Source organism: Aptenodytes forsteri, unplaced genomic scaffold, assembly GCF_000699145.1.
Source record: "Aptenodytes forsteri isolate BGI_AS27 unplaced genomic scaffold, ASM69914v1 Scaffold92, whole genome shotgun sequence".
In the NCBI taxonomy this organism is placed as follows: domain Eukaryota; kingdom Metazoa; phylum Chordata; class Aves; order Sphenisciformes; family Spheniscidae; genus Aptenodytes; species Aptenodytes forsteri.
Genome location: NW_008794581.1, coordinates 1,793,036 through 1,808,310, shown reverse-complemented (window position 1 = coordinate 1,808,310; position 15,275 = coordinate 1,793,036). Strand labels below are relative to the sequence as shown.

At 37.7% G+C, this 15,275-nt stretch overlaps 2 protein-coding genes across 2 annotated transcripts in view; one reads left to right on the top strand and one right to left on the bottom strand.

Moving 5' to 3' along the window:
- The window catches only part of PPWD1 (peptidylprolyl isomerase domain and WD repeat containing 1), a 14,169-nt gene extending 11,474 nt beyond the window's left edge, over window positions 1-2,695 (top strand). The window contains exons 8-10 of the mRNA XM_009272490.2: window positions 508-589; window positions 1,177-1,359; window positions 2,431-2,695. Of these exons, the coding sequence (XP_009270765.1) occupies window positions 508-589; window positions 1,177-1,359; window positions 2,431-2,574 (409 nt within the window). The 3' untranslated portion in view covers window positions 2,575-2,695. The remainder of the gene's footprint in view (window positions 1-507; window positions 590-1,176; window positions 1,360-2,430) is intronic.
- A 1,223-nt stretch (window positions 2,696-3,918) lies between these two features.
- Window positions 3,919-9,469, bottom strand: TRIM23 (tripartite motif containing 23). The gene is made up of 4 exons (XM_009272489.1): window positions 9,270-9,469; window positions 9,042-9,152; window positions 7,462-7,586; window positions 3,919-7,107 (listed from the first exon to the last, which is right to left on the bottom strand). Exons 1-4 carry the CDS (start codon window positions 9,370-9,372, stop codon window positions 6,928-6,930), a joined length of 519 nt encoding a protein of 172 aa, XP_009270764.1. The 5' UTR covers window positions 9,373-9,469; the 3' UTR covers window positions 3,919-6,927.
- Between the last annotated feature and the right edge of the window lie 5,806 nt (window positions 9,470-15,275).

The window sequence follows — 15,275 nt, the reverse complement described above, 5'->3', positions numbered from 1 at the left end:
GGTTACTTGGGAAGACAAACGCCATCACTCCAAATGTCCTCCCCCTTCCTTCTTCTTCCCCCAGCTTTATATGCTGAGCATGACGTCACATGGTATGGAATGTCCCTTTGGTCAGTTGGGGTCAGCTGTCCCGGCTGTGTCCCCTCCCAGCTTCTTGTGCACCCCCAGCCTACTCGCTGGTGGGGTGGGGCGAGGAGCAGAAAAGGCCTTGACTCTGTGTCAGCACTGCTCAGCAGTAACTAAAACATCCCTGTGTTATCAACACTGCTGCTGCCTTCCTGTGTAATCATGCAACTTTGTACTCCTCTCAGCTATTTTTTGCTTCCAGCTCTGGGTTTGAGGAGGTGAGGATTTGTTTTTTTCCTTACTTGATGAAAGCCCTTTCTACAGTGTTCTGAAACACTGCTCAGTACCACAGGAACTTAGTCTCAGCTGAAATCTTTATGGCCTTGCCACTGTACAATTAAATATTTATTGTAGCCTGTATTTTCTGTTACATGATCTTAGGTGCCCCAAAACAGTGGAAAACTTCTGTGTGCACAGCAGAAATGGTTATTACAATGGACACATATTTCACCGTATCATCAAGGTAACTTGTAAAAAGTTAATTTTTCGTTGGTTTAGATAATGTACCTTTGTGTCCTCTCTGTTAACCCGTTCATTTCCCTTTTGCACAAAGGATTTCTGGAATAGCTTCAGAGTTCCCCGTAAAGTCTGAACAATTCCGAGGTTCTAAACAGCTTTATCACTTACTGAAGTTGTTTAATAGTTGTTCTGCAACTGACAAGGTGGAAGAAATCTGAAAAGTGAGAGAAAGATCAATTCAGCAATCCTGCTTGAATTAAGACTTTGTTTCATGTCAGAAGGCATTTCTTGTAAGGCTTCTTATTTCTGTTGCTCCAGAATCAAGTGATACAACCTAAGTGTTTGCAGAAGGTACAGGTAGTCAGGTTTCTGTCCTTCACTATTGGGGAACAGTGAGTAAGCTTGTTTTTCCACAAGTAGTTGATTATCACTTAAAGAAGCCCTGAACGCTTTGTCTCTTATCCACAGCATTTTAACACCTGGATTTTGTTGAAAGGTTTGAAGTAAGTTTGAAAAAAATGTCACCTGGCATAAACCACTTTTGCTTATTTATTCTATGTGATGATGTAGTAACATTTAATTTCTGTGCAGGGTTTCATGATTCAGACTGGTGACCCAACTGGTACAGGAATGGGAGGTGAAAGTATTTGGGGAGGAGAATTTGAAGATGAGTTTCATTCAACTTTACGACATGACAGACCATACACACTCAGCATGGCTAATGCAGGACCAAATACCAATGGATCCCAGTTTTTTGTAACAGTAGTGCCAACCGTAAGTAATACTAAAAGCTCAATTTAAGGCCTGAGATGCTAACTACATAGTAAAAATACATGTTTTTCTGGTGGAAAAAGGAACACACTAGTACGATCTAAATAATCTTTTCTTGTTATTTTGCAAATAAATGCTGCACACAACGATGTCTGCTGTGTAGGCTTCACTGAAACCGTCCTGTAAGAAATAGAAAAGTATTTTTGTCAGTTGTGATCAAGAGGCCTTTTGCCTTTAATTGGAGTAAGGGTGGTATCAAATTCTTTGTAAATCAGACATGTTCGCAATTGTGTATTACTAGAGTATTTTATATTTATATACTGGTTTAAACTTGATGGAAATATAGCTATTGCTTAGATTGTTCAAAGTTTTTTTGAAATGGTACCAGGATGACTCCTTAATATCGCCAAATTATAGCTATACAAAGAAGCCAATATTCAGGTTTGAAGATTTCCTTTGATCTGTGTACAATTTCAGAGCCAAAAAAAGAAATTTTGGTATGTGAATCTCACAGATACAAAACAAATCCTTAAAGGTAACACTTACAGAAACTGCATTCTTATAGCACTGACTTCAAAATCATGTGTCTTTTTTTAAAGAGCGCCCATCTACCATAATTTTGAGGCTTATTAAGTTATATCAGTGCCTATATTCAGATTGCTAATTGGGCATCCTGTATGAATATGACTTTGAATTAAGTAGTATTCTGGACTGGCACTTACAATTCAGCTGTGAAAATACCATGAAATAGACTGAAACAGCATTTCTGTGAACTGAGAACACGCTTTAAAATAAACTATGAAATGCTACTGCGTTGCTAGAACTTGACCTCTGTAGTACTTTAAGAAAACAATTGAAAAGGTGAGTTTAAATGCATATGAATGTGTATTTGCTGCACTCTAATATTTACTTACATGCTAATATTTGCATGGTCTTAAGTTTCATAGTCTGAACATATAAAATGTATCCATGTTCACTTATTCTAAGTCAGTCTCTTTCTGGTTTGGTACCTAACCTACATGCTGCTTTCTATTTTAATATGCTTTTTCTTTCTCCTCCTGTGCCCTCAAACAGCCATGGCTAGACAACAAGCACAGCGTGTTTGGACGGGTGACGAAAGGAATGGAAGTTGTTCAGAGAATCTCAAATGTAAAAGTCAATCCCAAAACTGACAAACCCTATGAGGATATCAGCATCATTAATATCACAGTGAAGTAAGCTAGGAGTTGGAGGTTCCAGCTTAAGCAGAAAAAACTCGGCATGGTGGGACCCAAAAAAAGGACCTAGAAAGAACATAGAATCATAGAATCATTAAGGTTGGAAAAGACCTCTAAGAACATCGAGTCCAACCATCGACCCAACACCACCATGCCCACTAAACCATGTCCCTAAGCGCCGCATCTACTCGTCTTTTAAATACGTCCAGGGATGGTGACTCAACCACTTCCCTGGGCAGCCTGGTCCAATGTTTAACCACTACAGGAACACTTTTGATAATTCCTGGAGAGAAGAAGTGCCAGGAACAGCAATCACCAGTTCTACTATTTTTAATGTACCTAAAGTGCCCTAAGTCTGTATTTCTGGTAACTTTGTATTTTAAAGTAAAAACATCCGCATGTTTCTTAACAAAGTCTGCTGTTTTTCTTGCATCTCTTCTATGCAAAACTGAAGATGAAAACCCACACCATGTCTCGTGACAGTGTTTATAAAATAGGATCAGGATATGGTTTGTAACTTTTTCGTGTTTATTTGCATCTTTCATATTTAATTAATCCTTTTCACACTATTGAAATCTTTGACAGAGGAAAAAGTTAGAAATCCTAAGCTGAGTAAACTCTTAAGTCATACGTATATGCATCAAAAATTGGATTAAGTTACAGTACTGTTATGACAAGGTATGTAGTCTACCTCTGTCATTTAAAAATGGTTGTGTACATGTGTTCTGTGTCCAAGAGCAATGATCAACTCGTGGAATGCTGGTGTATAAAGTCCTATGCAACTTGTTTGGCAGTGCCAATAATGTTTTTTTCTTTCAATGTTTGCTTTCTCATTATTTTAGCCTAGGGATTCTGTTTCTAGCTTCATTTTTACCCAAAGTCCTACAAACATTACTATGTCTACTGAACTATGTAGTTCAAAATAAATGATGGCAATCATCTCAACTAAGCTTACGTCAGGTGTTTCTGACACAGTTCTCAATGAAAGCTCAGACAACTCAAGCTGCTGTGAATCTGGCTAGATAGGGTGCTGTTACTGTGTTGGATAGTTAAGTCTACTCTAACTACAGTAACATTAACTTTTGACTGTTCATGCTCAGAAAACACCACTGCACTCATACAAGATGCAGGAGTTGACAGTTCTGGTAGCTTCATTCATGAAATGAGATGTGATGCATGCTAATCAAATTCAGTCCCTCAAAAGCTGTTACCGTTAGGAAGCTTATATTCAGTGAGACAAAGGGATATCTTCAGCGATCAATGAGAAAAATTCTACAGCAAGTTAAATGTAGCACACCTCTGTTCTGAGATGACCGTAACAAAAAAAAAGGCAAATTTATTAAAATTCATTCTCAAAGTTTTAGATGCTTTTATTGAAATGAATTAATTTTCTGGGCGACTCAAATTGCAGCAGCTCATGAATTGTTTCCACTAAAAGAGCCCTTTCTTTCAAGAAATCTTTACATAACATCCACACTTAATCCAACAGTCCAGAGTAAGAACTATCTCAGAATAAAACCCTCGTGTACCACATAGTCCACAATAAATTTGAAGGTAGCATACAGTAAGACCATACCAAGTGGTAAAACATTGTTTTTCAGTTAGCCTAGACATACTATTTTTGAGCTGAGATTCTTTAAAGAAAGCCACAACACAAGTCACTGGATGTTGTATTTACTCAATTTCACAATTAAGTCAAAATGCTATGGAAAGTTATTCAGTCTTTTCAAATAATCCTCATAGTTAGTAATGCTTGAGTGAGTTCTAGTTAAGGAAATATTCCAATTACATATTGTGTAAGTCAGTACACTAAAAACTAAAGTTCAGTAAAACTGGTGAAACAAGCTTAAATTTATAACTGAAGCAGTTCATAGGTAGTATTAATTTATAATACGAATAAACCTCTTAGTGTACCTTCTTACACTGAAGAGTTCACAGACGAATGCAACTTTCACAGTTACTTCAAGTAATCTTAAATAAATTCCATTTAAAAACACTTTTATGGTAGCATTCCATGTGTCACAAGCAATCCTTTGTACTAAAAAATATGCTTGAATGAGAATTTTTCCTCTGCCCTCAAATATAATGTTACAAAAAATCCAAGCTGATCACCTTGAACATTTTAAAGTAGAAGTAGAACTATACTGAGAGGGATGTATAACTGAAGCATAAGCCAGTTAAAACAAAATTACAGAATCAGGATTTTTCTAAAGAATGCATGTCTTCTCTGTTAAAAATATTCCAGGAAAAGGTATCTACCATGCTTAGCAGAACTTGTTCATATTTTAAAAAGAGCTATGAAGGGACAGTCAGCCCTAACTAAGTCTGGCACTGCTCTGCTGTGCGCGCTAAGCAGATGCTCAAGTCAGAGCAGCCAACTGTCTACTGTGCAAGAAGTTACAGGCTGGGAAGGATGAACAATTTTTAGTTCGATAGGTGCAAGAAGACACCTTTCATTCCATTGTAAACCATTTCCAAATTTATCAGGTTGTCTGAAGAAAGAGTAGATACCCCTTCTCAGTACCTATGTACATACGTAGGCATTAAAGCCCATTTCACAAATGTTTAACTACTTCAAAGCTTAGTGTTCTTTCAGATACTATGCAAGTCATTAGACTTGCTGAATCTGAAGCTGTGTTTAATACCATTTACATGAAATTTAAGTAAAAGAGAAAACAACAAATAAGTATCATTATGAGGAAGTAGTTACCTTACCTGCTTCCTCTTGAAGAAAAGTGCAAATGTACTAAATTATTTGTTTATACATTCTTGGCTTTACCTAAGGTATGTAGTGGGAAAACATCGTAAAATTGATAATATTACAATAAAAGCCATAGCCATAGATAATGGGATACATTTTTTTTGCCAGGTGAGGTTTAGAGTTCTCACAGGTAGACATGCTTTTCAGTGTGGCAAAAATATCTACCCATCTGTGAAACAACACTGCTCACTTCCACTGTCTGGTTCTCCCAATGCACCTCTACTCCAGTAAGAAAAGTGATGATACGCAGTTTTGACCTATTGGCCGTGCTCTTCGTAGCTCCTCTGACGACACGAAGAGGTCCATGACATGGCTTCTACAATTGGCAATGGCTGTGCACTTAAAGAGGAGGGCGGAAGATTCTGGTGTGCATACCAGACAGATAAAATTGTTAGCAGAGTTCCATATGCAGCAGAAAAAGAGACATCACTAAGTCGTTGCAACCTTCTCTAAATTTAAACAGCACTACACCCATATTTCATGGGTTTGTGAATGAGTAATCTTCGAAAATAGAGGCATTGGTGACAGTTCCATGTAGAAGATACAGTAAGAATTGAAAATCTAATTATGGAAAGTTTATATCACGTTTTACCATCTGCTCTTCTAAGTAAGAGTTATAATTAGCATACACTGCTTTTACATTGTGTTATTTAATATTTTAAGGCCACTACCTTAATCTGGTAGCATGACTTCTACATAAGAGTACATAGCTGGATTGACATGACACCACCCTACTTCTTTAAGAAGTTTTGTGGGTTTTTTTAAACTTCATTTGACCTCTTGAGGAGTAAGCTTAATCTCTAAAGGCAGATTATGTCCTCAAGCACGCACAAAACACTTTCACCTCACTATCACTATAGTCTGTCCATAAATAATTTAGCAGGTGTACAATTAACAAAAAAACCCCAACTAACGCCTCCCCCAGCTAGAAAACGACTAGCCAAACAATGCCACAGCCCCCTAGCCCTGCAACACCGTTCCCCATTCTCAGTTTTCTTTGCCCAGTTATGCTGCCTTCTGGTAACAAATGGGGAAGCTAATAAATAATGGGGGAAACATTTTCTTTTTGTGGTGTATTTGCATGTAATTTTCAATGCCACTTTTAGATGAATGCATTCTTTAGATATTAAAGAGTAGCACCATTTATTTCCGACTAATAGACAGCTGGCTATTCTAATAACTTGAGATGGATTTTGGAATCGTTTCCTGGGAAAGTATTTCTAAACCACTCAAAATTCTTCTGATATCATTTAACTACTGTAACCTTGTTATAATTATTAGATGAACTCCAATGCCTATTTTATCAGGGAAGAATTTGAAATTGTAACAACCTAATTTCACCAAAAATAATTTCAAGGCACCCTTGTAACAAGCCCATTCCATTACTTGTAAATATATCAAATTTCAAAAACACTGTAACGGCACAAGTTTACTGAACCAATTATCCAATCTAGGATAAAAGCTTGTATTTTTCTGTAACCACCAAGTTAAATAAAGTCCCCTCTTCAGACAGCAGACCTGGCTACAACATCCTAAACTGTGCAAACAAAACAAAACAGTAAACTACAACCTTAAATTGCAGCTGCTGTAAAATTAAGCCACATCCAGGACACCAGCAGCCACTAACTGCCTCGAAAGCCAGTCCAGTCCTTCATAAAGTCCTGTACCACTTCGGGCATCACAACCCTGAATATACCAGCTACGGCCACAGCAGAGTTTGTGGAGACTCAGCAGTTCTGTGATTTCTTCCACTGAAAGCGCACCTGCTACATCCTGCAACAGAATCAGATACAAAGACTCAATTATTCTTCTGCATTATGTTTGAAGCATTTTATTTTTAACTGATGGCTTAGACTGAAGCTATGGATCACATAATAGCTTTCCAAACACAAAAGCCAAATAAAAGTTACACATTTACTACTTGTTTCCATAAACCAAAACCTGGTTGTTTAATCTACTAAGCACTCTAGCATCGCTTATTTTACCAGCATTAAACATACGGAAAACATCTACATTTTATGCTTTCCACATCACCATTCCCTACCCACAGCAGAGGGTTCAGAAAGTTGGAATGTGATACACAAACTGAGAAAAAGAGTAACAGAGTGAAAAAAAAATCACAAGTACCTGTTTATTAGCAAAGATCAAGAGCAAGGCATCCCTCAATTCCTTCTCTGTTAATAATTTTGCAAGTTCACTGTGTGCTTCACTGACCCGGTCTCTGTGACTGCTATCAACAACAAACACCACCGCTATGAAAGAAAGAGAGAAATGTTTTACACATATTCAAATATAAACTCTGTAAAATTAGCTTTCAACTTACACAATTCTTTTTTTCTAGCAGTCTTCTATGTGAAGTTTCTCAGCAGTGTGCAACTTCAATTTTAAATCCAGGAGGACTGAGAAATGCCTTACATACCTCTATACTTTTGACAAAAATCTAGAATTCATCCTAAAACAGGGAAAAAAAGACTGATGTTTTTTGCCTAGTCTAACATAAAGGCTGTGATATTTTAACTACTTAGGTCTAAAACCAGATTTACTGTGTGTGGATTGAGTATCTCAGTTTAAACCATTTCTTGATCCACTTACACTCAGTCAACTCCCACACGACTGTTCCAGTTTCCCTTAACTGGCTGTAAAATCTACAGGTTCAGCCAAATCGGCACAGCTTCCTTCAGCTACAGACTACACAATCCCCAGAAGATTGCCATGGACCCGACACAGCAGCAGTAGATTTTACTATCGACTACAGAGTAACCAAGATGCCAGAAAGATTGGAGAGTCAGGGAGGCAGAGCTAGAGGACAGAATTTAAACGCATGGTTTTTGCAATGAAAAAGCCCCCAACACCAAAACTAAACAAACTTACTGCAGGTATGCACCAGGTTAACTGCTTAGACTTTCCCTCCAACATACAATTCTTCAAGGCAGACATGATTCTATGCTACTGGTGTTTACACGGTAAGTTTTAAGAGGACAACAGAAATCCCAAAATAAAATTTTTAAAAGTTTGAAAAGATGAACAATTTAAAGTGTTAAAAGTGAGCAATGAAGGCTGAAATAATACACAAAGTGGAGTACGTAAACTAATGTTTGTCATTCCTAAGTATTTCAGATAATTCTGAATGAATTACCTGAATTAATTAAGAGGAACCCCTTTCTAAATTGGAAAACAACTATGGAGGATTTACAGAAGGACAGCATTAATTTCTAAGTTGGTGCCGTTTAGATCAATTTTTTCAGAATCAGTGATCCGGTCTATGACCAGATATTACACTGCAATACCAAGTCAGAAGTTACAGAACTTAGCAGAATTTTTTAAGTTGCCAACTAAAGGCTCCTAAAGGCTGAGTATTTTCATTTCAAGTGCTATTTAAATTTCATACCTGGCAAGTACTACTTCTCACTATGCAAACTTTGGAACGCTGCACCTTGTCTGTTGTCAGCTAGAACCAGTTTAACAGAGATTCTAATTTTGTTTGGCTCCATGAACTGTCTGATGGATTTATGGAGAATGCACCTTTATCATGCAGCAGACGCTATGACCAACTGGCTTAAAATTTCTTAGTTCATGAATCTAGCAGCTGTACTTTGCATTAGATGAACAATTTTCTACAGTTATAAATTATTTCTATTAATAATCTTTTTGGCTCTGAAATACAAGCTAGATGACAAAATACAGTTTAAAAGTTGTATTAGTCTCACCTTGTGTATTGAGATAATAATGTTTCCACAAGGGCCTCAATTTGTGCTTCCCTCCTACATCCCAAATAGTAAACTTCAAATTCTTGTATTCTACTGTTTCAACATTAAAACCTAGAATAAAAATATTGAAGTTTTATAGTCTTGTTCTGTATGAATATAAAATAATCAAATTCTACAGATAAGTCAAACACTCAGAAAAATCATTACATTTAAGTTGTTGCTACTAACCTATTGTTGGAATTGGCTGCATGAATTCATCTTGCTTTAACTTAAACAAAATAGTTGTTTTGCCAGCTCCATCTAATCCTAGAGTGACAACCCGAATTTCCATTTTTGGTCCAATATGTACCCTGTTGTCCTGGAAGAAACAGCATATAAAAAACAAGAGCAAGTTTAGGAAATTCAAATTAGAAAACCCTTATATTTAAGATACTTATCTTGTCACTATTTGTAAACTGATTAAATGGATGGACTCCAAAAATACAAGGCGCAATCACCAATCACCTCCAGCAATAATATAAACTAAAATATCCAATAGTTTCTGTAGTGAACCTGTAACTTCTGCCTGTGTTATCACACACCTTTTAGAAAGACAGCCAATCTCATGCTAGTATGTCTGTACTTGATAAAAGTTCAAATTCTTTCACCATTCTTGGCTAAAACCACATGAGGAGTTGTTCATAGCAATAAGTTAGAATTCTCTGACCAGAGAAAACTCTGCTGGTTTTGTAGCTTTTCCACTAAGTTTTATCGTATTATTAATGCCCCCACCTACAGAACTATTTCCTTGCTGGAGGCTCCATAGCTACGCCCGTTCACCTCAAGCCACTTCCAATTCTTTACCACACTACAACAGTAACTTTATTAGCATTAAGCAGTTATCTGAAATAGTGAAGAAAAACAAACAAAAAAAAGCCAAGTCTTGCTTGGAGGCAAGAAAAGAGAATCAACTTCCTATTTGTAGTTTAGACCAAGCTACTATGAATATTGAACAAGTTGACGCTAACAATGCAATCAACTGGTATTACTAATATAAAGCAGCAAACTGTACATTGTAAAATAAACAGCATAGGCTAAGATTACTATGTATCCCTGAAACATATTTTCAAGTACTTAGAAATGCCACCTTGATGAAATACCAGAGTTTCAATCATCAGAAGTATGTGGCAATACACTTGTTTTCTTGCAAAATCCAGACAGCACTGTGCTGGGCAAGCAATACACAAAAACATGTGTCTACCCCACCCAGCTTTTTATTTCTTTGTGCATTAGAAATGCTATTTATTGAGTGGAAAAATGCTACAACCTCTCCTGGTACAAGAGCAACATGTACCAGTGTAACTGGATGTATAAACATCTACACCATGTGCCTTGAGAGAGAGATACACACACACACACAGAGGATCTGTTATATAGCTGGATATATGTCATCATGACATGCAACTCCATTCTTCCCTCTGTCACAGATGAAGTAGCGTACTGCCAGAATAATCAATACAGATTAATTCAATGACCTTATGCTATTGCAATCTCCAAAGACAGTAAAACCACCTTGGGAAACTGCGTTCTAAAAAAAAAAAACAAAAAAAAACCCAAAAAACCATCATGCAAATACCACAATGCAAAAGTCAGCAACATCACGATTTTAAGTGTAAGAATCAGATCAAAGGCCCATCTAATCTAGCACATTGTCTGAAACTAGGTAAAGATGGATACTTGTGAAAGTAAGGAACACATAGAAAGCACATAGTGATACCTCCCCTAAATACCCTCCCTGTGTTTAACAGCTTGCAGCTCATGGACTTACTGAGCCAACTGTGTGGTTTCTGCAACTAACAGATCTTGATGTATTATTCATCTATGAATCTGTCTGTTTGCTTCTTGAAATGACACAGATTTAGGCCCCAGAAGATCCTTGGCATAGAACTCCACAGGTTATTTGTTGCGAAAAAATGACTTTATTTGAATCTGTGAAATAACCTTGTACAAGCTGAGCAGTTTCAGCGCTAGAGCTTTGATATTGCACAAGGCAGATGCTCCAAAACCAAAAGACTAACTGAATATTTGAGAATTGGAAAATAAAACATTGAGACTTACTTGCTTTTTAATAAATTTCCTCTAGGTTCTAGATTTTTTGATTCAGAGCTGAAGTTGCCAAATTCAGTGACAATATTGCAACACAGCATGTTATCAGAAAGGGTTATCTCCTTCTGGAGACGAAAAACCTGTGGGCAGCAGCAGGAAAGGTGCAGGCAAAGAGAAAGAACACAAAGAAGTATGCAAAGGGCACTGAAGTGCCTAAAAAATGCCATGCCTCCAGCACCCTTCTCACACTCAAGCCTCTAAAATTTCCGGGGATGAATCTTCCCAGTCTCTGTACCTGAAAGGAAGGAGGAAAGAAAAGAGGCAGCTCTGGACAGAGTTGCTAAGTTCACAGATTTCTTGCTGGAGGCAGCACCCTGGCTATGGCCAGAGCTTGCTGACAGTGAGCCAGCCTGGCCATCCCCTCAGGGCTCCACCAGAAGCACCAGTCACCTCTACAGCTCCCATGGCTGGAGGGCAGAGGCAATGTTTGCCTGTGCAATTTAAAGTATCAGGGAAGTGGAGGAGATGAATGATTCTGTCAAATTTAGCCATACTGTTGCAGTTTGCTTTCTGTAAGGTTTAGAGTGAAAACAGGTTGTTCTCAGTATGTTTGTACTCCCTCAGAAGGACTCAAAATGCAATCTGTCATGGACACCAAATTTCCACTTTTTATATGAGTAGTTCTGTCACTTCAGGAAGAACCTTGCAAGAAAAGTTCCTACTCAGAAAACAATGTATAGCACCTGTAATATGAGTTCAGAAATAATTGACTATTGATGATCACAGCTAGAAACTGACAGATGAAAAAAATATCTCTGCATCAACTATATCAGCACCTGTAATCAAAATGTTATTTAAAAAAATCTGGCCAGTAAAACCCCTTTGTGTCTGTGTTTCTGGCAGGTGCATAACTTGATAGCTGTCCTGGTTTCAGCTGGCATAGAGTTAATTTTCTTCCTAGTAGCTGGTACAGTGCTGTGTTTTGGATTTGGGATGAGAATAACATTGATAACACACTGATGTTTCAGTTGTTGCTAAGTAGTGCTTACACTAGTCAAGGACTTTTCGGCTTCCCATGCTCTACTGACTGAGAAGGCTGGAGGTGCACAAGAAGCTGGGAGGGGGCACAGCCAGGACAGCTGACCCCAATTGGCCACAGGGACATTCCATACCATGTGACGTCATGCTCAGTACATCAACTGGGGGAAGCTGGCGGGGGTGCCGCTGCTTGGGGACTGGCTGGGCATCGGTCGGCAGGTGGTGAATTCTTTTATTATTATTACTATTATTATTTTATTTCAATTATTAAACTGTCTTTATCTCAACTCATGAGTTTTCTCACTTTTACTCTTCTGATTCTCTCCCCCATCCCACCGGGTGGGGGGGAGAGTGAGCGAGCAGCTGTATGGTGCTCAGTTGCCGGCTGAGGCTAAACCAAGACAATGGCATACTTAAAAACAGGTAACCTGTGACTTCTGTTCAAGTAAAACTTGGTGTTTTCTTAAATCTCAGTACAGAAAGTCCAGAAGAAAAACCCACACCACAACTGTGATCTCGTTTTTTGTCCTTGTCCTTTGTTAAGAAATTTATTGACGTGACAAAAGCTGTATATAGGTTTACTCAAAGATAGCGTTAAGTGCTTTCCCTCTGACAGATTACTGTCTTCTTGGGTACTCTTGGTGTTGGTAAGGGTTAGCAGTTTCCCATACTTGCTTCAACACTGACGGGTAAGTGTTCTTTACTGTCTCAGGTACTGTCTCTTAATCATTTTCCCTCTCCCCAGTACACACGCACAAATATTTAGGGTGACCAATTGCTATGCCTGTATATAACACTCCACAGCCACTGCTCTCATTTGACAAGGACAAAACAGCAATCTCTCTCTTCAAATAAGGATCATACTCCTGGATGAGGAGCCATTTCCTTGCCAACAAGCTAAGTACATGAAGACATCTCAACCTTATTTGGTCAAAGTCCTCATAAATACATAGGTAAACAAGGATCCATTGGAAACAATATATTAATAACATTTGGGAAAAAATTATTATATACTAACATATTTCTTGAAAGATTTTCAGCATCTTGTCCTGGAATTCTCCAAATCCTCCCTTCAGCGCTTATATATGGTGTTTCTCTTGATGGTTTAGGAGGAAACAGCACTATCCATGTCTTTCATGTCATCAGTGAAACAAAAAATGTGGATAAAACCTACTCACTTTCAATAGTGAAAAGGACTTCTCCCTCCCCTCCTTAAATCTCCACAACCTTCACTGGATATGGAACGTCCCTCTGATCTGGTACTGTTTGAAAAGTTTTTTTAATTTTATAATGGCTGCAGCCTTCAGCGCATGAGAGTTCCTGAGAAAGACCTTTTCAGAGATATAATAACAGTTTATAGTTTTTGATCTGAAGATTTTATTTCTGTTTGAAATCTGTTGCCAGGCACAGACCTTTCAGGTACACACTATAAGTCACAACAGTGGCCATCAGCACAACAGTATTCTAAAAAAACATTGTGTAGAAAGAGAGCTTTAAACTTTATCAGAAGTGAGAAAACATAAAAAGTAGGAGACTGAAGTAATTATTTTCACCTTACTTTTTCATGGCTGCTGCTGTTTTTGTGAAAAATGACATTTGGTTTGGCACCTTTGAAATTCAGAATCTAAGCTTTAGAAGATTTCATAAAAATACCAATTTGTCCCCGGAGAAAATCAATAGAAGCCCCATTTCTTTCTAAAGAAAGCTGAGGTGCAGAGAGACACTGGAAGACTTCTGGGTCCCCCAAGCTGAGACCTATTTCAGATCTCCTATTACAGCTTAGCTGGCTGCAACCATTTGCCTTCCAAATGCTCAGAAATTGGCAATCAAAATTTTCTTCGTCAGATTAACAGCTCCTGGCAAAACCAGACATCCAAAATGCCTCTGACTCAGCCCTGTGAGATGGCAGCATCAATCAACTCTGAATACACAGAATGCAATTCATCATCTGTGAGATGTGAATGCTGCTTCATTCATGGAACAATGGGGGTTGGCAGAAGAGCTCTCCCTGACCCTACCAACTCTGGTCTCTGCTGAATGGGGAAGGGAGGGGCAGAAGTGAAAATGTTGCATTTATTGATCTGACAAAGCAGTTACTACATGGAAATTCAAATATACTGAAGTTACAAAACAAATTATTTGGAAGAACTTGAATTTCTGACATCAACAAGGACTGGGACAGAATCCCCATGGAAGCATTCATTTCCTTATAGTAAAAGCTTCAACAGCAACAGTTAAATCCTCAGTTTCATCTCAGCAACAATAGATCCTATTCCTCTTTCACCCATTCAGAACGAAAAAAACCCATAAATCAAAGTAATTCCTGTTCTTTAGAGTTTCAAACTTATTTATTCTCCTACGTGAAAAGTATCACCATTATCAAACTCCAAATAATTTCATCCCTTTCAAAGAATACGTGGTATTGAAATGATATTAAAGCAATAAAAAAACCTACTTAGATGAACTGTGTCTAAACTATCAGTGAATACAAACCAACTGTAAGACAAATTATCATCTAATGAACTGAAAGAAATACATCATTTTTAATATTATAAACTGAAAGTTATAATAGCATTATTGCATTTAAAAATAGGTGTGCAATTTTCAGGAAATAAAATAATAAACATTCTGCGGAAGTTATGCTGTCCTCATGAAAAAGCCAAAAATACATGGAAAAACAAAGGGTAGATTCCTGGTCTGAGTTGAATGTACAACAAATCAGGGATGTTTCCAAAGAAAGGTGTTTCTAGAATTCACAAATACTATCTTACATATTTAAAAGAAAGCAGCTAATGTTCAAACAAAGCTACTGATGTAGTCAGTGTCAAACGAACGTTTCTCACACTAATTATAACAGCACAGTGGTTTTGTTGCTCAGATACCAGATGGCACTCATCGTATGATAAGACACTGTGGCTCTAACTGATACTGAACTGCCTAAATTTGCTGCAACAAATACAGCATCATAATGAGCATATATTATTCCTGCTTTCTTTTAAATTACATTTGGGACTTCATAAAGTGGATAGCTGTACTTTCACGAGATGAAGAATACCTTTGTAAAAGTGACAGGTATGCTAGCATCCAGCTGTATGTGATCTGCAAGTTCTG

What these genes read in the sequence shown, in the direction of transcription:
- TRIM23 (XM_009272489.1), bottom strand. Translation starts at nt 9,372, where the DNA reads ATGGAAATTCGGGTTGTCACTCTAGGATTAGATGGAGCTGGCAAAACA. An exon ending in GCAGCCAATTCCAACAATAG is followed by an intron (nt 9,153 to 9,269) that starts GTTAGTAGCAAC and finishes TTTTTATTCTAG; the next exon opens with GTTTTAATGTTGAAACAGTA. An exon ending in TGATCTTTGCTAATAAACAG is followed by an intron (nt 7,108 to 7,461) that starts GTACTTGTGATT and finishes ATTCTGTTGCAG; the next exon opens with GATGTAGCAGGTGCGCTTTC.